The sequence below is a fragment of the Melanotaenia boesemani genome, chromosome 9 (genome assembly GCF_017639745.1).
Source record: "Melanotaenia boesemani isolate fMelBoe1 chromosome 9, fMelBoe1.pri, whole genome shotgun sequence".
NCBI classification, from domain to species: domain Eukaryota; kingdom Metazoa; phylum Chordata; class Actinopteri; order Atheriniformes; family Melanotaeniidae; genus Melanotaenia; species Melanotaenia boesemani.
The window spans coordinates 20,478,005-20,499,880 of NC_055690.1; the positions used below are offsets into that span (position 1 = coordinate 20,478,005).

A 21,876-nucleotide genomic window follows, 5' to 3' on the forward strand; every position below is an offset into this window, starting at 1 on the left:
TACAAGCAACAACAACAAATGTGAAGGAGCTAATCATTAACCTGTCATCTCTTTCAAGATTTACTCACAGTGTTTGCCTTTAGATGAACTTTGTGGTAGGGTGAATTTGTGTCTGCACAAGTGTGTGTGTGTGTGTGAGAGAGAGAGAGAGAGAGAGGTAGACAGACAGAGAGGGAGAGAGAGTTTGTTTGCTGTGGAGGTGGAGGAGAGAGAGGTGGGATGAAGGAACTCTAAAGGGTGTTCCCCACTGAAACAATAAATGTTGGTTCAGAAGGTTGTCAGAGAAAAAAATGCACTGCTTCGTTCACTGGGATTGCTTCTTCTCACCAGTTTTCTTTCTGACATTCAGATGTTTTATTAACTAGGAGCTACAGAGTGAAAGCTACTTTGAAGGTGAGAAAGACTGCAGTGATGTGAGCTTTGATTTATGCCTTAGTATGAAGTGCTTTTTTTTCTTCTTCTTCCTTTTTTTTCCATTACTTCTGCTTTTATTTCTCTCAACTGCAGCCACTGGACTGCCTTCATGATGTATGTATGTAATTGAGTATTTTTGTCTAATTGATTCTCATTGAGTTTCACTTTTCAACAATGATGGCATGGGGGAAAAGAATGGATGACATTCTGCATGGGTGATAAATATGAGGTTTGACTAAGTCGACTAACACAGAAATAACCTTTGATCGTTCTCTACCAACATTCCCTACTAAATTTTAACTGTTTATCAGCATGTCTGATAAGGATCCATAACTCTGGACATGAAGGTTTCTTAAAATTATTGTAGTTCTTATTTGTTCATTGTGAGTAATGAAATATGTAATAGAAAATAAATAAAAACGCTAGCAAATAATAAATTACATCATTATGGGGGAATAAATAATAAATTACTATGGAAATAAATAAATTATTAAGTTGACTTCAGCTCAGATCAAATTCTAACCGTATTGAATTTATTGCTTTTAGTTTAAATTCGCATGAAATAAACATTTTCTAAATATACTTAGAGACTAAGTATTAAAAATATCTAATACAATACATATCATGGTTAAACTTGGGATCCTTTGGTTATTAGGCTTTATAAAATCTCAGTTAGGACCTTGACTGCATGTGTTAATATATAACTTGTTTGAGCTAAAGGCTGTTTAGAATATCAGCAGTCCTTGAGCTGTAAATAGTAGAAAGTAATTTTTTTAAACATACTGATTTTAACAGATGGTTACAGGACAAATATGTTTCCTCCTCCTGGTGTGGACTGAGTGTTCGGTTATTATGTCATAAAAGTTGATTATTAACTAAATTAGCAGTTTGATTAGCAGTTTGATTAATCATTGTTACTCAAGTACCAAATATAGCAGGCGTACTGTGATTGTGATTAATCAGATCTATTCATCGCTGTGTTTTATAGTGAGTGCAAACGTGTTTGTACAAGCACTGCCACTAAAAGTAAACAATATGACTGCACTGTTTTCTTGTGATTAATAGTGTTAGCTCTGTGAGAATTGTGCAGTATTAGAGGGTTTATAATTCGGTAGATGGTATTGTAAGATGAACTATTTTGTTCCTAATCCCTTAACACATGTTGGTATTTGAATGAGGCTCGTGTCACAGTGTTATAGTCAGACAAACACACAAAAAGAGGTCATCAACTATTTATCATACCAGGGTGGAGCCTTAGAATATCTTGGCAACAGCAAACCTAAATAAAAATAAGGTTATCGGCTGTATGCTTGATTAGGTGTATAAAACGAACCGGACTAAATCAAATGTATCTGTAAACCCTATTAACCTACGTACAGTTACAAACCAATTCCTGTATTTACGTTTGTACTGTTCATCTATGAGCCAACTGTTGCTACTGTAGGGTAAAGTCACCAAGTGAAGAAAGGTTGGAAATGAGCTTTCAGGATCAGTGCATCCAGTAGTCGAGGTCAAGCAACACAATCAACTGCTGTTTATAACAATGGCTCCTTCTCTTCAGCCAGCCTTTTCACTCTTTTCTCACAATCCCAGTCAAGTTTTTTCTCTCTCTCTTCAGTTATCTGTGTTCAGTGTCCCATAACATTTACAGTGGCTTCATTTTTGAAAGCACTGACCTTGTGAGTCACGTGCATCTATGAAGTACAATCCAACCCTTCAAAAGCAAAAGACTAACAACTATAGTTGTATTTGTCTGTGTCTGTTGGCATGTACAGGCATGTTGCACTACTGGCACTCATCCAATTACTAACTTGAAAACAGCTGAATTTTGAGTGTAGGTTAATTATTTAAGTACAAATATAACTGTGATAGTATTGTACTTTACATAAAAGTCCATAGTATTGAAATGTAAAACCCACGGAGGTATTTTGGAAGAAAAAAACATCTTGTATGAAATGTTAGTCTTTTCTAATTAGTTGCAGGCTGTTACTGTCAGTTATTGAGACTGAGAAAGGGCAGAGAATGTCTTCCCAGAATCCCATGATTCTTGACATTATCTGTTGAGTTAGAAGTTGTAATGGCGTCATCATCCGTATTTCCCAATAGTAAAGAATCATGTTTTAAAATTCCTGGATCCAGATGATGATCCGGATCACCCCAGAAATTTTATCACTTGTTCTTTTATTCCATTTCTGACATTTAAAAAAAAAAAAAAAAAAAGAAAGAAAAAAAAAAATCAAAATCTGTCCATAACGTTTTGTCCATAACACAGACAAGCGTACAGACAAACAAAAAGGTAAACCAACGCTGCTGGAAACATTTTTATTTGTTTTTATTTGATCTACTTCTTGGTTAACTGGTAAAACTAATAAAGTTTGAAATGTGCTGTAATTGCATTTGCATGTGCTTGATTTAAAGACAAATGTTTATGTCATTTCATTTGTATCCTCCAACTCTCATCATGTTAAAGCTGAATGTCGCAACTTGGCATGACGTGTGTTTATCAAAACCTTCCTGTGTTTTTGTTTAAAGCTTTGTCACAGTCACAGTGTGATGACAAATACTTTTTAAACTGACACCAACTGGTATTAGATTAAACAGTCAAAACAAAGCAGGTGGAGCACACACCTCACCCACAGGGCATATTGCTGAACAGACTTGCCAGTAACTTTCTCATTTAGTTGATAGTGTCCGTCATATCTGTTTTTTGCAAGGTAAGTTGTGGACAAACCAAAGGGGTGGGGTCAAATAATTATTTGCTCATATAAATAAATTCAAACCCCAAGAGTTTTTAAATATTGACAGGGAGGGTATGAAGGAGGAGAAGCCAAACAGTAGAAGGCACACAGGTGGAAAGAGACAGATACACAGATAGGAGGTTTGAAGTGTCAGGTTACCTGGACTTTAGTTTTGTTTTGTCAGCAGGGCTTGGTCATTAAAAAGCAGCTGCTTCTAAATCTGTGTGGCATCGAAATACAACGCTATACACCAGAACTCTTTATCACAGTCTTGGGATTTTGAAGAGGGGCAAGTCAGGCATCCTTCAAGCCAGATTCAGTTACCCTACTGTAGAAAGAAAAGGGGAGGGAGTGGGGAAAAGAAAGAGACAGTCAGAACAGGTTTCAAACCAGAGGTGTTGATCAGTCGGAGGAAGAGGACGGAGGCTACTGGGAACTGCAAGTTTTGAGGGAACTGAGCCTCCAGGTGGGGAGGGCATAGTTCATATTGTGTCCTGAGGCAGATCCAGTTAACCAGGAACGAGAACAACATCATGTGGGTGAGTGCAACTGGAGAAGAAATAACATATTCATCATGAAATAGTACAGTCAGGTCACGGATATGCTAAAAGGACACCATTTGAATATATCCTGATAACAACCTTACTTGGTAGAAAGATACATTGTAATACCAGTGGGGCTATTTGCTGATACCTGCCACACATATTTCTACAGTTTATTGGTTCATAACAGCAGCTATATTAATAATAAATGAGAATACATTATGTAAAAAATTGTATCAAAGGTGTGTAAACAATGGCAGCTTCAGGTGGAGGTAAAACTTCAGGGTTGGGATGGGTGTTATAAACACTTGATTTATTCTGAAAATCATCATAGGAAACTATTATGGCATTATTATGATAGAAAACCTATTCAACATTGATGGTAGGCCTCACATATCAGCACAAAAGTCTGTATTTATTTTAACATAAAAGTTTAGGTTTTGTTACACTGGTTCCCTGATACCAAAAGTTTCTCTGGCTTCAGTAGATTTTTGTCCCTCCCTTAGTTTTGAGAATGTCAACAATATGTGTGCGTATTCTTCCATTATTTCCTCCAGATATCAGCTCATATTGTCTTAATTACTTATTAAAGATTAATGTCAACAGCCAAGATGTGAACCACAGCTTGTGTTGGTGGTGTTTGTGTGCTGCAGTCTGTAATTGCATTACAAACTCCAAGCTCACCACACAAGTTCACATGTATTAGATTCTGCCCCTAAAAATCTATCTTATCCAACAAGTCACGCATAGCTTCTCAAAAGCTCTTTTGTTAACATCTCAGCTTAAAGGAAACACTATCCAGCAAAACTGAGAAGCAGCGAGGAATGCCTTCTTTTTTTAACAAAAGACTAACCATGTCAAAGGTTTTATCTGTTAAGGCTGACCCAATTATGGTTTGCCTACTGGAGCGGGAATGGTTCCTAATGCCACTGGGTTAACTGGCTGGACTCCACCAATATGACTTAACATAAACTGATCAGGTTGGGAGCTACCTGCAGATTTCTGGCACTGTCTCATAAAATGTTTTATATTAGTCATGGTAACAAGGTCAACACTGATGTTTCCAAGTAGTATCATGTGTATCATGGGATGACAAAGTAGAACTGGTTTTCTGGATGGTTTTTGTCCTCTCTAGATAACATGGCTTGTAGATGTATCTGTTTTTCTTTTTATTCTGTCTTTATTCCTTATACTTATACTTTATACAAACTTGTGAACAATTATATTCACATTTAATCATTATTTCATATATTACTATTCTTTAACTTTCTTTAAGTATTCTTATTAAAAGTTTTTTTTTGTCTTTTACCACAAATGTTTGACCAATGATGAGCAGCCTCTATTCTTTTGGTTGAAAAAAGATGAAGAGGTGATATTTTAGAATCACCTTACATCCTGTTACATAAAAGAAAAATCGTATGGTCAGAAATTAAACATAGGAACAAAAAAGCATTGTCACTATACATGAGAACAGCTCTTATGTTACACACTTAGGAGCTACAAGGTTTATTGCACAAAAGTGTGACACTCCTTGTTTAAATGTGAGAAGAAATTTGAGAAATTTGACTATGCAACATATGGAGTACAGAACAAAGTGCCTCAGTGTTTGATGCATTCCGCCTTTATGCTTTTAGCTGGATGTGGCTTTTTGTCTTTCAGCATGTAAAGGTGTCTATGGGAGCATATCGAATCAAACAATTTGACTTAACTGTGTCACCTAAGGATAGTGAGATAATGATAGTGAGAGAGAGAGAGAGAGAGAGAGAGAGAGAGAGAGAGAGAGAGAGAGAGAGAGAGAGAGAGAGAGAGAGAGAGAGAGAGAGAGAGAGAGAGAGAACCAGCCCAACAACATTCTTTGTCCCTCTCTCTCTATGGAGTCAATACAGTACACTGAAGTTTCTGGTGGCACATGAATATGCAAAAATAAGCAGAAGTGGAGGAAAATTTGTTTCTAGTTCCTTTTTTTTTGGTTGTTGTTTTTATATAGTCCTGGAAACTCCGCCCAACCCTGTTTTTGACCATTTTTACCTTTTTCTGTAACCAATAAAGCATTCTAACAGTTGGTTACTTGTGAGAACAAGACAAATGAAGAGCAGCAGGTAGAAGAGAACCGTCTGTACCTATACACCATGTACTGAAAACTCCTAATATTCCAGTTGGCAACTCATATTTGATACTTGAGCTTCAAGATTAATCGAATTTGGCTTTGCTGAATATCTGCACAAGTTGATTGTCTGATTATTATGGGTGAAACTGCTACAACACAGATAACCTCTGTGTACCGGGAAAGGAGCTTGAATATAATTACTGTAGAGCTATTTTAAAACGTGAAGTGCATTTTTGAGTCAGCATTGATTATAGCTTAGAGATAAGCTTTGAAAAGAAAAATATCTTAGAAAGCTTGATATGAAAAATGTCCCTCTGCTAGATGGAAAGAGGTGTTTTCCAATCTAGCAGATCTAGCAGGTGTTTTCTCTCTGTTGAGAAGTAATGTTCCTGCTGCAGAAGAATTAATAAAAGAAAAATGACAACATAGGATTACTCCTGTGGTTAAAGGATTTCTTCCCTTCTTCACACCACCTTGCAAAATAACGGTGTGTTTTCCTCCACACTAGTCAAGGACACAATAAAGACTGCCACACTATACGGCACAATGAACTGTTTGAGATCACCATCTGTTTCATGGTGAATTTAGGAAATCTGTCATATTGTAGCTGCCTGCATGTTAAGCAGCTGATATGATCAAAGTGGCACATGGATGTAATATGCCAACTCATACTGGCACAGTATCCCATGTGTGTACGACTGGTGATTACCTGTGACTCCTTCCTGGAAATGCAAATGCAAATAAATATTGTACATTTTTTGCAAGCCAGTGTTGTTGACTCAGTGTTGCAGCAACACCTGGTCTGACCTGTTCTGATGTCTCTGTCCTTCTGTCTTCAGACACTTGCTCTGCTACCTGAGGGGAGCTCCACACCTTTGAATCCCAGGCAAGCAGGTAAGTCATTAGTCAGCCTTGATTTTATGACTCAACTGTTTCGCCAATACGAGAATTTTATTAATTCCATGTCTAATACTTAGTAACTATGTTGTTGTACAGATATTATATATCCGTGCTTTTTTCTGTAGTTCCACAACCAGGCCGCCACAGAAGACCCATGACGGCTCCTAAGCCCCAAAAAGACAAGTCGTCTAAAAGGAAGAGAGTGTTGCTGACAGTTGTAATAGTAGTGGTGATACTGGGCATACTGGTCACCGCAGGCTACTTCAGTAAGTCACTTCTCCTGATTGTGCTTTTGTCTTTAGACTGTAGCAGGGGTTCTTAACCTTTGATATACTGGGACAAGGCAAGGCAAGTTTATTGGTATAGCACAGTTCTACGACAAAGTGCATTACAGTCACAAAACATCATCACACAGAAAAAATAAGAATCATAATTCACAGTTCAAAATAAAAGAAAAAGGAAGAAAGAACATTAGATGAAAACAGCATTTGAAATGTGATCAAGTTAAAAAAAATTTAAAGCTAAAAATAAACTGTGCAGAGTTGGACTTTTAAAGAAGAACTCAATTTAAATTTAAATTAACTGAGTGTTTTCAGCTGATCTGAAGCTTTCTGGGAGATGTATGGAGCATAGAAGCTGAATTCAGCTTCTCCATGTCTAGTTCTAATTCAGACAGCTGACAAAAGACTTGATCCAGATGACCTGAGGGGTCTGGCAGGTTCATAGTGGGTCAAGAGGTCACTGATGTATTTTGGTCCTAAACCATTCAGAGCCTTAGACCAGCAGTATATCTTTAAAGTCTATCCTCTGATGGACAACCAGCCAATGTAAAGACCTTAGAACTGGACTGAAGTGGTCCACTTTTATTGGTCTTAGTGAGGACTCGAACAACAGAGTTCTGAATAAGCTGCAGGTGTCTAATTGATTTTTTTAAGGTAGACCAAGAAAGACATTATTACAATAATCAAGCCTGCTAAATATAAATGCATGGACTAGTTTTTCCAGGTCCTGCTGAGACATCAGATCTTTCACCCTTGATATATTCTTAAAGTGATAGTAGGCTGACTTTGTGAGTCTCTTGATGTGTTATTCATAATTTAGGTCAGAGTCCATCACTACAACCAAATTTTTGGCTTGGTTGGTGGTTTTTAAGTGTAAAAAATGAAGCTCTGTGGTGACCTTTAATTGGTTCTCTTCAGTAATTCGTCTTAATTTTTTCATATGAAATATTACTTCTTCATGCCTTTCGCTACAAGCTAGCGGCTAGCTGAGTTTTCTGCTTATTGGAGTTTATTGAACTACTTGACAGATTACTGCCACCAAGTGGTAATAAGTTGCATCACAAGTGAGCTTCTCGTCAGCACTGTGTTTTGTGTCTTCAGTTGATATGTTTTTTGTGGCCCTCCAGATGGCGCTCAAGGCCCAAACTTGGGCCGCTGCTACAGGATTCAAATATGTCATTCCTTCATATTTCCATTAGCACAAACCATGTTCATAGAGAAACTTGTTTAAAGGTGTACTGTCATTCAACCTGACCTGTATTTTGCCCTATTCTTACAACTCCTTCCTCTTGTGTCCTCCAGTTAAGGTCCTGATCGACAGCAAATACTTCTTCTGCAAACGCTCAGTGAAGTTTATCCCTTTAAACAAAGCCTGTGATGGAAATATTGACTGTATTGGAGGAGAAGATGAAAGTACTTGTGTGTCAGACTTTACAGTCAATACAACATTCCCAGGTAAAGCAAACACCTGAACCGCCCTCACTTTGTCTGCTAACAAAATCAAAAGTTGCAGTAACTTTTCTTCCTCTCTGTACCATCCCTCTTTCCAGTTCGCCTAACTACAGACCAATTTGTCCTGCAAGTATACAGCTCTGGCTCGGGTTGGCGGAGTGTGTGCAGCGACGACTGGACTGAACAGCACACACAGACAGCTTGCAACCAACTGGGATACACAAAGTAGAGTGACAACCCCAAAACACTATTAGTTTATTATGTGCTTTTAAATAATGGTTAATTTAACCTCAAATGAAGCCTAAAATCATACCCCTCCATTCTCACAGTAAACCCCAGAGCACCCAGGTCAGAGTGGACACTTTAATATCTTCTCTGAAAACTGGACCATTCACAGCTGTCATGCCTGGGACCACGACGACACCCATACATCAGGCTACCATTGACAGGTGATTAAGACAATCTGTCATCATATAGCATCTTCATAGTTTAAGACAATTATATGCTGTTGCTACACAGAGAAGGGATTTTAGTAATCTATGGGATATTCTTGCCATTCTTAGTGCCAATTTTACTGTTACTCTTAAGTATCAGGCAGATTAGGTTAGCTAAAGTGGGAAGTAATCTTGAAAAAAAAGGAGGACTTAAAATAGTGTTTGCTAGAAAAATTTCCACTTCAATTCTCCTTTTTTCTTTTGGATTTTCACTTTTGGTCTCTGCTGTCTTCCTCTTTTTGGATTAATTGTACATGAAGTGGTTCATTCTCATTGTTGCTGTTCCTTAAGTACAGAAAAGGTCACAGTTTTTATTCCCTCTGGGTTTAACAACTTATGAAAGTGAACAAAACGGGTGCTTTTACCAAGTCAAAGCAGAACAGAAAGTGGGACATAGTTCAGCAGGGGGTAGGATCAGGTCAGCAAATGGTAATATCTTTATGTATATTTATTTCTGACTAATTGTGCAGTAATGTATGGATCAATATCACCTCTAAATTTTTCTTGAACGTCCCTTTTCCAAACAGCAACAAGTGCAGATCTGGATCTGTGGTCTCTTTGACTTGTTCAGGTAAGTTTTATCTTTAGAGAAGCAGTCACTGACTTTTACATGTTTTTCAGCTATCACAGAAAGAGGCTGGAGGGTGATGAGTGGATAATATGACAAGTTTCACCATGACAAGCCTGTACATGTCTTACCTCATTCTGAGGCATGTTATTAGTTCATAGAAGAACAAAAGGCTATTTATTAAAAAGATCTTGATCTATAGATAAACAAAAATATTTGTTTAAAAGATCTTTAAAATAACTTACTTTTCTTCATTAGACTGTGGACATATGGGCAATGAAATCCGTATTGTTGGGGGCACCAGTGCTTTAATTAAGGACTGGCCCTGGCAAGTTAGCCTGCAGCAAGGTGGCCAACATACATGTGGAGGCTCACTGGTGTCACCACGATGGGTCGTTACTGCTGCCCACTGCTTTGCTGGGTCAGTAGATATCCTGTACACTATTTCCTTCAAATTTTGCTTTGTTGTTAATACCTGATACATTAATTCATTCTCTCACTGCCTTCTTGCCATCTTCTTTTGGGCCTTGCAGCACTAAAAAGGAGCTGAGTCGTTGGAAAGTGGTGTCTGGACAGACATACATGAGCACATTAGGAGGTTCTTACGTGGACAAGATCATCTTGAATGGAAACTACAATCCAGAACTAAATGACTATGACATAGCACTTATGAGGCTCAGCAGCCCGATCACTGTGGGAGGTTAGACTTCATTTTAACCACTCATCAATATGTCAGCTAAGCAACTTTAAATAGTACGCAACTAAAATTTATCCCTGACAAAGTTGGATGATGTACATTTAAAAATGTATATGTATATTCAGTAGGCTTTACTTTTCTGCCCTCTGGTGGCCTAGATTTTATTAACCAGTTCCTCTGGGCTATTAAATTTACATTGAAATGAAACAATAGTTTTAAGTTTTATAATGACTGCTTATCTTCCAGAAAATCGAAAACCTGTTTGTTTACCTCCTAACATGTTTGGGATTGATGCTGGAGCATCAATGGTTGTAACAGGCTGGGGATACTTGGAAGAGAATGGTGAGAAACGATCTTGAGAACAGAGATAACATTCCTCACAGGTTTAGAGTTTTCACCCTCTCAACTTGCAAGTTATGTCCTTCTGCTTTCAGGTAAGGTTTCTCCTTCGCTTCAGAAGGCCAACATCCCTCTATTAAATCAGAGTATATGTACAAGACCCTCAGTCTATGGTGGTTTTATAACACCAAGAATGATTTGTGCTGGTTACTTGGAGGGGAAAGTGGATGCTTGCCAGGTAATAAACCACTTATTCCTATTACAAATTAATAACTGTCTGCAATAGATATCGCCATAGTCATTTATTATTTATCTTCTTATCTTTCAAATGGGTTTAATTTTAAAAACTCTTAATGACTGATGAATTTTGTGGTGCTCTGAACTCCAGGGGGATAGTGGGGGCCCTTTGGTGTACTTCTCTTCCTCTCGGTGGAATCTGGTAGGAGTGGTGAGCTGGGGTGTTGGCTGTGCACGAGAGAACAGGCCCGGCGTCTACTGCAACGTGGAAGAGATGCTCAACTGGATTTATACAGTTATTGAGGTATCACATACAGAACATGTTCCAAATCTGTGTTGGTATTCTCAGCTTAATGTAACTGGCAGTGACACTTAAATTTAAAAATTTATTATAAAGGAAGAAAAGTGTCTTTTTACTGCTGTTATATAATACAGTTACTGTTCAGAAGCTATTTCATTTTCAAAGTCTAACCACAGAAAAATAAGAACAGCAATATGTGCAAACCGTCTGTTAATAATTTCCACTTTGTCTTTGCAGAAAAATCCTTGATGACATCCACTGTAAAAGTAAACCACTACAAGACTCCAGTCTACTCTACCTCAGACAGACTGTGAAACTGAAAGAAAGCTTTTGTTTTGATGTAGCTGCATGAAAAAGGGAGAAGGACTTTGAGGGGAAAAAAAAAGTTGAAAATGCATCTCACCTGCAAAATAGATGAGCTGTCCAACAGCCAAATGCAGAAATGCTGCACATAGACATATTTCATACAAACTTATTTCAGGTGTTGTTTGAACTATTTCTGATTCTTATCTCAGGGGACAAGTATATTTATATCACTGACCAGTTTAACAGTTATGGCAGAACACCCGAACACACATGTTTTTAGTTTTTACAGTGCTGTCTTTCCACAGATCCAAGTCACTCATTGATTGAGTTCTTGAAAGAAGAACAATATCAAGTTAGGACAGAATGTATGATCTGTGATATAGACATGAGCAGAGCAAAAAACTTAATTTGGACTTTGCCAGTCTGGTAGATATAATGTGCTTGATTCTGAGTTCTATGTGGGCTCTGACTTTAGGTGAGGGTTATATACTAAACTGCAATGGAAAGAAATGTGAATGTGTCATCAGTAGAGTTGTGAAATGTGATTCATATCACCAATTTTATGCAAGTGACGCCCACTCAGGAGTTCCACACATTTCTGGTGCTGATGTTCTTGATGTGGTGTCTTCCTGTACCTACGGGTAATCGCAACTCTCTGCAGCATGAACGCTATTCTTGCTTTTTAACACCGAAAGATTCACATGAGCACTTTAAGTGGAAAGTGAGTTACTTTAGTCAGCTCTAAGCACATTCATGTAACTCATCAAATGCACTGATATATATATAAAAAAAGAAAAAAGAAAAAACAATTGTTGCATGTTTATAATGCCTGATATTGAATTGCTGTGTAATAATTTGACAGACTACTCATACTATGGTCACATTAAAAGTGCTGGTCACTGAATGTTTACCTTCTTTGTTCAAAGGATATATATTTAATTTATCCAAAACATTGAATTTTCAGCAATTAATTTGCCATAATTTTGCATTTTGCCAATATGTTTAATTATAAAAATCCTCATTTCACCTAAAACAAAATGCAACTCCATGCACAGGTTTACCCTTCTCTTCGCCTTAAAAACTTTAAATGAGTACAAATTAGCTTCTTAAACTAAAACAAACTGTTGTCTTATGCTGAATTTTTTAGTTATAGTTAATTGTTACAGGTGTATTGCATGTCTAAAGATTTTAATAATGTATGAGTGTCATGGTGGCTATAAATTGCATATGTGGTTAATTTTTATGTCTGTAAATAGTTTGTAAATGTAATAATAATAATAAAAACTTTCCCTTGGGGAACAATAGCTTTGTTAAAAAACGTGATATTCTTTGGAAATGAATATACTGGCACTGGATCTTTCTCTGTTGCATTCACACACCCTCTGACCCAAAAGTTAACAATAGAGCAGGGTCGAGCTTTACGTAAAACATTATATAAATTCTGAACAAAAGATAATGCAAACATGAATAATCTCACATTTCACAAATGTCATATCACCCATCTTTCATTAACTTTTTTTTTGTTTGTGTGTGTGTGGATTTCCAGCCAAAACCTTTAGAAAAAAGATCCTACTACAAACACAATCGATTACATATGAAAAACATTTATTAGAGCTAGAAAGAACAACAAAGACCAGTAAAAAAAACTAACATTGGTCAGTGTAGAATAGCAGAGAATATCTAACAGCTGGGTTTGGGTGTTGGCAAACAAATAAGAGTGTAAAAAACTCTAGTTCCTCTTTGTTGTACCATGAAACCTCGAACTTAGCCCTCTGATCAGAACACATTAAATAGCTTTATCCTGAAATGATGGCTGATCAACATTTAGAAGACTGAGAAAAGTGAATGTACAACACCTTTTTCTAAGTCAACTGCATTAATCAAAACACATAACAAATGTACTTCTGGTTATCTTCCTGAACGATGGCTTGGACCTTTGAATGGGTTATCCTGCATCAAGAAGAAAGGATAATTAAAACATTGGTCAGTGAAAAGTGAAAAGATTTTTAAGAAAATTTATCACTTTTTGATTCCTTCAAACACTGTGGTTGCATGATAATTATATTTAACAGGTTAATTTAGTTAAGTTGTCACTTCTTTCTGGGATTAATTAAGTTTCCTTTTTCTTTCTTGTTAAGCCACGTCTCACATGTCAGGAAAACAAAACCCCTGTGGTATTCTCTCAACTCTTTTTACCTCATCATCATCATCACTGTCATCAAAGGCAACTCCTCTAGATGACTGGCTCTGGCTCTGAGAGCTGTACTTAGGAAGGGATGATGATGATGATGGTCTGGGAAAAAAAAAACAAGAAAGGCCAGTTTTTTAAGGCTGTTTCAAACATATAGCTAGAGGAAAGAGGTAGGAAAATATTTGACTTTTTTTTCTATGTAAATTTTCTCTCCACAGCTGATGAAAAAGAGACAGACCTTGCAGGGGGCTTGGTTGCTTTCATTACAGGCATATCTTCATCTGAGTCATCAATGGTCACCTGAAAATGTATAAAGAAGAGAACCAAGGTTGAGAGAGTAGATAAAAGGTTAAGAGGTGTGTAAGGTTATGTCTGTGTCAAGTATCAAACCAACATGGAAGCTGCCAAAACATGATGCAAAGACATTACCTAGCTAAATTTTTATCAAACTTTTATGGAGAGTTGGAACATTAATAAGAGAAATCCACTGAGTTTTGGTGGAAATCAGAATATGCATTCTTGTTTATTATCTGGCTTACTTTATCAGCTGCATAAGATGTGGCTGCTTCAGTCCGAGATCTTTGAAATGGAGCCTGAAATGCTGAAGAATAAGATAACAGAAAATGATTTAAGAGGAGTCAAGGTTAAAGTTGTTTGCATTATGTGTGACTCTCTGCTAAATTAACTCTCTCCTACCCTGCATAATACTTCTGCTTTGGGTTGTTGCTGAAGATTTCTGGGAACGTCCACGACCAGCTGGTTTTGGTTCAGAAGCAGATGCACCTGCATGAATACATAAAGAACAGTGGAACAAGGATTATTGAGGAACAGTACTCCATTATTGTAGCCTTTGTACTTGTATTTTTACTGTTATCACATTATTACATGGTTGTCAATTAAGTGAATTTCTATGCACGAAAGAAGAAACACCACCCTCTCTCTTTATAAAACACACACAATCATTACATAAGACAGAAAAACTGAGGGTGACTGTAGCTGAAACACGTGTGACCACTAGTTCCTCCCTGGGCTGTTCCATACAGCCGAGAAATCTGACTGTCTGTCTGCAAGTACACCAAGTGTGCGTGAGCCAGGAAAACAAAAGGCCTTTTCACATTTTCCTTTCAAGCTGGGAATGATGCGTATCGATGTCATGTGTGAAAGTACAAAGCATATGCAGATGAAAACTACAAATATGCTCAAAGACTTTTCATCGATGGAGTTTAAAGTCTTTTCTGAAACAGGCCTCTCTTGAAAGTGAGACATTGGGTCTCAATTGGATCACCTGATAAATAAAGTTTCAATTAAAAAAATGAATAAAAAAATTAATGAGACACTTTTTCTAACTAGTGTGATTTGTTTGCCCGTTTCCAGTTATGTGAACTCACTTTGTTTTGTATAATAATTATGTATTGTAATTGTTTAATTATTGTATTATATTAATAATGAATAATCAGAATTTTCTTTACCAGCATAAAATAGCTTGAAGAAACCAACAGAAAAATCATGAAAGATAACAAATCAGCAGTTAGAAGATGGTGACTTATTTGATTTGCAGCATTAAGGTGGTGATCAAAGGAACTTAATGCCACTACACTAACAGTGGCATAAAATAGCAAGTTATCAAGGACAGTTAATTTTCAACCTAAATATCCTTAATGAGATAACTATTAGAGGAGTCAATTACATTTTATAAACCCATAGAAATGTTCAATTTCCTATTTTGTATCTTCATTCATCTTTTAATAATACCTTTTTACATAGTGGAGTTCGTCCCTCATTAGCTGGCCGTCAATATTGTATCTAACTTAAGAAATCAGTAAATTGTGGCCAGAACTCATTTTTTTACATTATACATTCTGTTTACATTCCTATACAACAGTCTGGTAGATAGACATTTAAATTCTTTATGTTTTGTGTAGCCTGCATCTCAGGCCCTCAGTGATTTGTGTACGGGGATTTGCTATTGATCTTTGCTATTGATGCTTTGAAATGAACCTTCAGTTCCACTTTCTCCAACCCCACTTTTTATAAGCACACCGAGGTTCATTGCTGTAGGTTTCAAATAACTGCTGAAGAAACCATGATCAACGGAAACCTTGGGGGCATCACTAGACCTAAATAGCAACACCTCAGTCTTTGTGTCATTTAAGTGAGAACATGGATGTTGCACTCTTACCTCTACCCCTGCCTCTGCTTCCCCGTCCTCTGCTTCCTCGCCCTCTGCCTCGTGCCTGAGCTGGAAACGAAACTGAGCCCTCATCAGAGTCCATAGCGACATCTGATATATCTGGATCCACAAGTTCATCTCCACGCTCTTTCCGGTGAGCTTTGGCTCTGTTCATAGCCTGAAAAGGAGTGAGACATTAAACACAAGGTCAAAAGAGCTTTGTAGATGTTTGGTGATTCACTGCTTACCTCCTTTATGTCATTCTCTTCTTCTGTTGTGTTCTTTTTGGAGTCTCTGAATTGCCGAACCTGAAGAATACATAAACATACAGTGTTACATTGCTATACAGCAGAAACTTTTATTCAACTTACAATGCTCAGTGCATCGTCTTGCCTCTTTATCTATGTCCTCTTCTGTAATTACTCCTCTGGCCTGAAGATGCCGTTGTGTCTTCTCTAACTGATAGGTGATTAGTTCCTCAATAGCATCCTTCTCGTCTTTGTCTACAAACTCCTGAATGGCTTTTCCCATTCCCTTCTCAGTCAGCAAGGACAGTTGTACTTTCTGTAAAGACAAACATACATACTAGAAACTGTGTATGAAGAAAACTAAAAAAAAAATCCCACGAGTATTGTCACCATGTGTTTTCGTTTAACCGACCTGCTCAGCAGCCTCAAAGTACTGTTTGACAAGGTCCTCCACTCTTAGCCCCTCAACAGCTGTCACTTTTAACAGCTTGCTATAATCAACATTGACCTCATCTAAAAAGTAAACATCACATAGAGAACAAATTAACTGGACATTTTACCTAAAGCCTTCATGAAATGCTGGAAAAATAACTGCAGTTTCATGTTTTCTTTTTTATTTTTATCTTTAAGAATTCAGCATTTGCTAGAGGCAGAAGATGACGTACATCATTCACGGATTATAAAAACACATAATACACTTGGATTGTTTTGTTCACTGATGAACAAGTCCATAGAGGAGCATTCAGCCTGTGTCAGACCTTTGATGTCCTCCTTTTGCTCACGCCGTCTGAGAAAGTGAATAATGTCTTTTGGATTGGCCACACGGTCCACAAACTTCTGACTGAAGCGGGAGGTGTTGAATGCCTCGAAACCTCCACTGTAGTCCACCTGGTAAAGGCAATGAATACAATACATTTGATGGAAGTTTCACTCAGAAAGTGAGTGTAGGCTTTTAATGTGCACCCGTCTTACTCTCAACCGAATTAAAGGTTTCTCTGGAGTGAGTGGACTCCCAAGTCTTTCCCGTTCGGCTTCCTCTAACATCTCTGTGACCTGCAGAATAACAAGAAGGAAAAAAACACAAGATGAGGCTTAGCAAAACAGTATGAAAAGTAGGGCTGTACGATTGATGAGAACCTTGAGTTATTACCTTTGCAAAGCACAAGTCCTCCACTTTTTTCATGACCTGTGGGGTTTCAGGTGTGAAAAGGTCTTCGTAGTCAGCCAGCACCACATCCTGTATAAAGAACTGACGTACAGTCTTCAATGGGATCTTTTGCAGGTTCATCTTACGACCTTTTACTCTCAGCAGCCCGATGTGCCTGGTTACACAACAACAGAGTAGTTTGACAACAGCAGCCTTACTAAATTCATTTCAATAGTCATCATAATTTGGAGACTATAATTTTTTTGTTTGTTTGTATTTGTACTTCTTGGTGGCTTCTCCTGGTGACAGGGAGGTGGCAACAGAGCTTCCTGGCTGTGTCACATAGAAGAGCTGTTGTTCATTTCTGGTTGGTGCTATTAAACACTCATGTTCGTGGCCCCACACCACCAGGTCAATAAAATCATCCAAGAACTGTTCTGGAATATAGTTTGTTGGACCATGTTTGCTCCTAAAAAGAACAGGCAAACATCAAAGATGAGAGAAAACCCATGTAGAATACAGCTGCTTAATTAAAAAGACTGGTCGTAAGCCATTAGTTGTTTTCTAGATTATTTTGCTTCATATACATGTGATGTTTGTAAGTACATGAACATGCAGCATACTGATGGAAAACCAGGGTTCCTATAATTTGATTGATGCAAAGCATTTTACAGCACTGTCATTAATTAAAACACAAAACACAATCATAAAAAAACTCAAAACAAAAGCAATTCAGTAGCAAAATAAGTTTGTTCTCATTGATGTCCTGATAATCCAGTTAAACTTCAAACCCAACATGCAGCTGTGCATCATGTTTTTCATTCTTTCCTGTAAATCCAGCCTAACTTTCAACATTCTTGAATCATGTCAGAATCATCAGCTTTTGGATCTCATTTAAACCTGAAGGACTTCCAATTTCATGCACACAGGCTGAAGTGAACCATTAAAAGAGCTCTGACCTGTTGAGTTTACCAGCCAATACTACACCTGCTGCCACCTTCAGATTAAGAAGAGAAACTGCAACACGACACTAAAAACCCCCTACGTTCAAGAGCAAGACCACACCTCACTAGCGACAGCTATGTTGTAACTGACCTTACAAAGTATAAAGTATAAATCCAGCCTAAGTGTGTTTTCTACCTATTAAGTCCCAAATAGTCATTTACAGGGACCTGTTTACCAAAACAATTTGGAGGGACATGTAAAGATAATATATTTTAGTGTGTTCAAATATCTGCACTTCAGTCCCAGTAATATCTTCAGTAATTGTGACATCTTAGGAAAAAGAGATAAGTGTCACCTTCCAAAAGACATCAAAATGAACCTTTTACTCATTGTTGTTCAAGAGAAACTTTCAATTTCCTTTTGGTTTGCCTAGAGGAGGCATTTTAGGCCAATTTGTCCCACAATAGGAAGACTTTAATTCTTACTACTTTTGGGAAATAATGCTGTAAAGATTTATTAGCACAGGTACACTTAGAAAACTCATGTCAAATCATAAAAGTTAGCCAACAGAATCCAGAGTAAGTATTAGATTACATCAAATCACAAATACTTTTGTATTTGTGGTATATGGCTTTTCAAATAATGGATTAGAGTTTTAATGCACACACCTGTTCTGGTGGATCGTGAAAAGGTTAAACCATTCATCTTGATCTTCTTTGGGGCGAAGCATGCTAACCTGGTTGTTGACAAACATTCTGTACAAGCGCTCATCTGGGATAGAACCTTCACACACATTCATACAAAATTTAGAGGTAACATCAAAGTTATGTCAGCAATGGACAGAAAACGTCTGTCAGAAAACAATAACTTACCAAGACCATAAAGGGCCAGCTTGGTGCTGCCTTTCTGCAGGAGGACAGGACTAATCTCTATCTTTTCGACTGAGTGGGAGTGACCAAAGTGATTGACAAGACCAGAAGCACTTAGCAGATCCAAAGCACACAAACCTTCAGCCTTGGAGAAAATAAGGGTACTATCAAGACAGACAAAATCACACAAATTTTCAACAATGTGATAAGAATGTGTAGAAGTTGAGTCTCACCCCAGTAGGGTCATCATGGTTGCCATGAATGCTGAACACTGGAATGGAGATATTGAGGTTTTCATCCTGATAATTCACCCAGGGAAACCTACAACACATCAGCTCATATGTAACACTTTACTTAGTACAAATAAAGCATCAATGGTAAGGCTGAGCAGAAGGAAACTTACTGTGTCGTGTTAAAGTTGACATTCTGGTCACTGAGGATATTGAAGGTTACAGGTGAGTCCCCCATGCAGTATTTTCTAAGCATACTGATGCAGCTGTGAAGGCATCGACGTGAAGGTTTGTTCTCATGGAACAAATCTCCCCCCAGAAGGATGAAATCTACCTGCAAGAACACAATTAAGCAAAAAGAAAAGTGATCATATTTGTTTAAGACTTGTGGATAGCATGGTTGTCCTTTCAAGCTGATAGATATAATTTGATTTAATATTAAATATTGCCAATGATTCCCATATACATATACCAACTTGCATGCACCTGATTTGTCTTTGCACATTTCAGGATTTCATTCAGCGTGTTGTAGGAGTCATTGCCACGGATGGCATCCTTCTCAAGGTAACCAAGATGAATATCTGTAGCAATGAGGATCCTGAAGGTATCCTCATCATCCCTACAAAATCAGCCCACAATGCAAAGGAAAACAGTTCACACACTTGATTAACCTCAATCTAGTAGTACAAAGTATTGGTAATATGTGAACACTACTCACTGTGAGACACTAAAAGTATAAAATTCAAAGAAACTCACAAGGGGTTCTCTGAGGACATGATAGTGTGAGAGACGAGGGGTTGGTTTACACCAGGCACGTTGTCAGCAAATGGCCCTGCAGAGAAAACAAGACACATAACCCAAAACATCCAAATCTCAGACATGACACAGGCATGCTTGTCTGAAAAAGCAACTGGTAGCTCCCTTAAATTCTTTTACATTTATTTAAATTTTCTTACTTTAACCTTTTCACTTAGGTATGCAAAACATATAATAACTTATGACACAACTACTGTTCATAATGGTTTTGGTGTGTACTGATTAAAGTTAAACATTGTCTTGTTCCAGGAAATGACACAAATAACTATGCAAAGACAGAAAGTAAGTTTCATTCATGCTGGCACAAACAGTCAAGATTTAAATAAAAAAGAAAAAAAAGCATGCCAAATTTTCTAAATCTTATTTGGCTGAGGCCAAAAAAGTTCCTTTGCCACATTTAAGGTACCAGTTCATCCTCTTAACACAGGGGTCTGCAACGTTTACTAATATAAGAAATACTTTTACCACCTGTCCCACTAAATGAAAAACCAAGGATCTTAAACCATGGCCCCACTGTACTGCTGTGGATGTTGTCATTTTAATAGTCCTGTCCTTGACATTCTTTGCAGAAAGAGAGATACATTATTAATTTTCTGAATCTTTTTAAGTTTGTTTTTTAAGTCCAAGAATAGATGTTCTGATATTTTAATGAAAAATTATCTTTGTGCATTCTCCATTTATGAAAGACTGTCCACACCTTATCTCCTGAATTGACACAAAACCTGCAATAGTAGCTCATTTTGGGGACTTGATCAACTTTATTAAAGCATTTTTGCACAGCTCAGATTTCCACATAAGTTCTGAAATTTCCACTCATTGTCAGATAATATATATCAGCTGCTGTGCGTTGCATTTTTTGTCGTTTGCTGATTTCTTTGCACAAATCAAGCAAACAAGTAAACCAGCATTGACATGCAGAATTGTGCTCTTATTTTCTTCTAGAGCCAGTGCAGAAGGGTTGAAGAGTATATATACATATAAATATACATAAATATATGGCTCAAGAGCCAAGGGTTGCAGACACCTGCTCTACTAGAAGCAGGATGGGAAGCCTCTTTCTGCTGTGTTTGCTTTGATTGCTGAAAACTGTATAGCATCCTATATATATATATATGTGTGTGTGTGTGTGTGTGTGTACGTGTGTGTATATTATTGTGTTTATGTAAATATTTATGCATATATCGTTGTTTATTAGTCATGTAGTTCCATTTTATTTTTGCTATTTGTATATATACTCGTATATATACTCGTTTATAAGTAAGTAAGTAAGTAAATAAGCAAAAGTTGTACCTGTGATATTGAACTACGGCATACAAACAAACATGATTACTTCACGTCCATAACCATAAAAAAATAAATTAAATATTACATGTTCACAGTAGTAACATTAGTAGTAACATTAGTCAATGTTCTAGAAAGAAAACTCTGTTCATAATATTGTTTTTAAACAGCATGACATTATATACATTGTTGTATCAAGCTAACTAATCGCATACTAGTTAAGTGGCAGCTACAGCTAACAGTAACGTGTAACTTGAAATGAAAGTTAGCATACACTCACACTAAATTACATTGCTGCGTTGGTAATACGAACCGAACTTGTGTTTGTGCAGTCGCTTAGTGTAAAACACATCTAATATGGCTATGTAAAAATAATTAATAGTTGTTAAGAACGCAAAATACATACGACTTAGACAAAAACAAGTCATACCACCCACCTCACTTGAAATCTCTCAACAACCTAACTCAACCCTAAAAAAAATCCCGGCAACTCTTGCAAAGCATAGGCCCACCTTTCACTAATGGCTCAGGGTTATTGTAGTTTTATTCTGGGGCATCAAAGCTCTCACCTCCCGAATCGCTGCAAGGGAGAACTACATTTCC

At 37.3% G+C, this 21,876-nt stretch overlaps 2 protein-coding genes across 6 annotated transcripts; one reads left to right on the forward strand and one right to left on the reverse strand.

Moving 5' to 3' along the window:
- Window positions 1-262: 262 nt before the first annotated feature.
- Window positions 263-12,822, forward strand: tmprss4a (transmembrane serine protease 4a). Of its 4 annotated transcripts, none has more exons than XM_041995812.1 (13): window positions 263-393; window positions 6,641-6,695; window positions 6,827-6,967; window positions 8,285-8,437; window positions 8,533-8,659; window positions 8,764-8,883; window positions 9,456-9,499; window positions 9,755-9,917; window positions 10,030-10,196; window positions 10,440-10,535; window positions 10,628-10,770; window positions 10,921-11,073; window positions 11,308-12,821. In XM_041995812.1, the coding sequence occupies exons 3-13, from the start codon at window positions 6,856-6,858 to the stop codon at window positions 11,317-11,319; spliced, it is 1,290 nt and encodes a 429-aa protein (XP_041851746.1). In that variant the 5' UTR covers window positions 263-393; window positions 6,641-6,695; window positions 6,827-6,855; the 3' UTR covers window positions 11,320-12,821. The 4 variants fall into 4 exon arrangements, with proteins under 4 accessions (XP_041851746.1, XP_041851748.1, XP_041851747.1 ...); XM_041995814.1 differs by lacking the exon at window positions 263-393 and adding an exon at window positions 508-528; XM_041995813.1 differs by lacking the exon at window positions 263-393 and adding an exon at window positions 3,108-3,128.
- A 142-nt stretch (window positions 12,823-12,964) lies between these two features.
- Window positions 12,965-21,773, reverse strand: mre11a (MRE11 homolog A, double strand break repair nuclease). 2 transcript variants are annotated; one of them, XM_041995717.1, is made up of 20 exons: window positions 21,711-21,773; window positions 19,933-20,008; window positions 19,663-19,795; window positions 19,350-19,510; window positions 19,180-19,267; window positions 18,950-19,091; window positions 18,746-18,860; window positions 17,416-17,601; window positions 17,136-17,307; window positions 16,958-17,038; window positions 16,744-16,873; window positions 16,398-16,498; window positions 16,131-16,301; window positions 15,986-16,045; window positions 15,747-15,915; window positions 14,264-14,350; window positions 14,107-14,168; window positions 13,806-13,867; window positions 13,573-13,669; window positions 12,965-13,326 (listed from the first exon to the last, which is right to left on the reverse strand). In XM_041995717.1, exons 2-20 carry the CDS (start codon window positions 19,950-19,952, stop codon window positions 13,285-13,287), a joined length of 2,079 nt encoding a protein of 692 aa, XP_041851651.1. In that variant the 5' UTR covers window positions 19,953-20,008; window positions 21,711-21,773; the 3' UTR covers window positions 12,965-13,284. The 2 variants fall into 2 exon arrangements, with proteins under 2 accessions (XP_041851651.1, XP_041851653.1); XM_041995719.1 differs by lacking the exon at window positions 21,711-21,773 and adding an exon at window positions 21,554-21,681.
- Window positions 21,774-21,876: the final 103 nt, after the last annotated feature.

Coding starts and splice junctions, on each gene's coding strand:
- tmprss4a (XM_041995811.1), top strand. Junction 6,968..8,284: donor GGTCACCGCAGGCTACTTCA/GTAAGTCACTTC, acceptor TGTGTCCTCCAG/TTAAGGTCCTGATCGACAGC. Junction 8,884..9,455: donor CATCAGGCTACCATTGACAG/GTGATTAAGACA, acceptor TTTTCCAAACAG/CAACAAGTGCAGATCTGGAT.
- mre11a (XM_041995717.1), bottom strand. CDS start 19,952: ATGTCCTCAGAGAACCCCTT. Junction 17,602..18,745: donor TTCACGATCCACCAGAACAG/GTGTGTGCATTA, acceptor TGTTCTTTTTAG/GAGCAAACATGGTCCAACAA. Junction 14,351..15,746: donor AAGCAGAGGCAGGGGTAGAG/GTAAGAGTGCAA, acceptor GTATTCATGCAG/GTGCATCTGCTTCTGAACCA.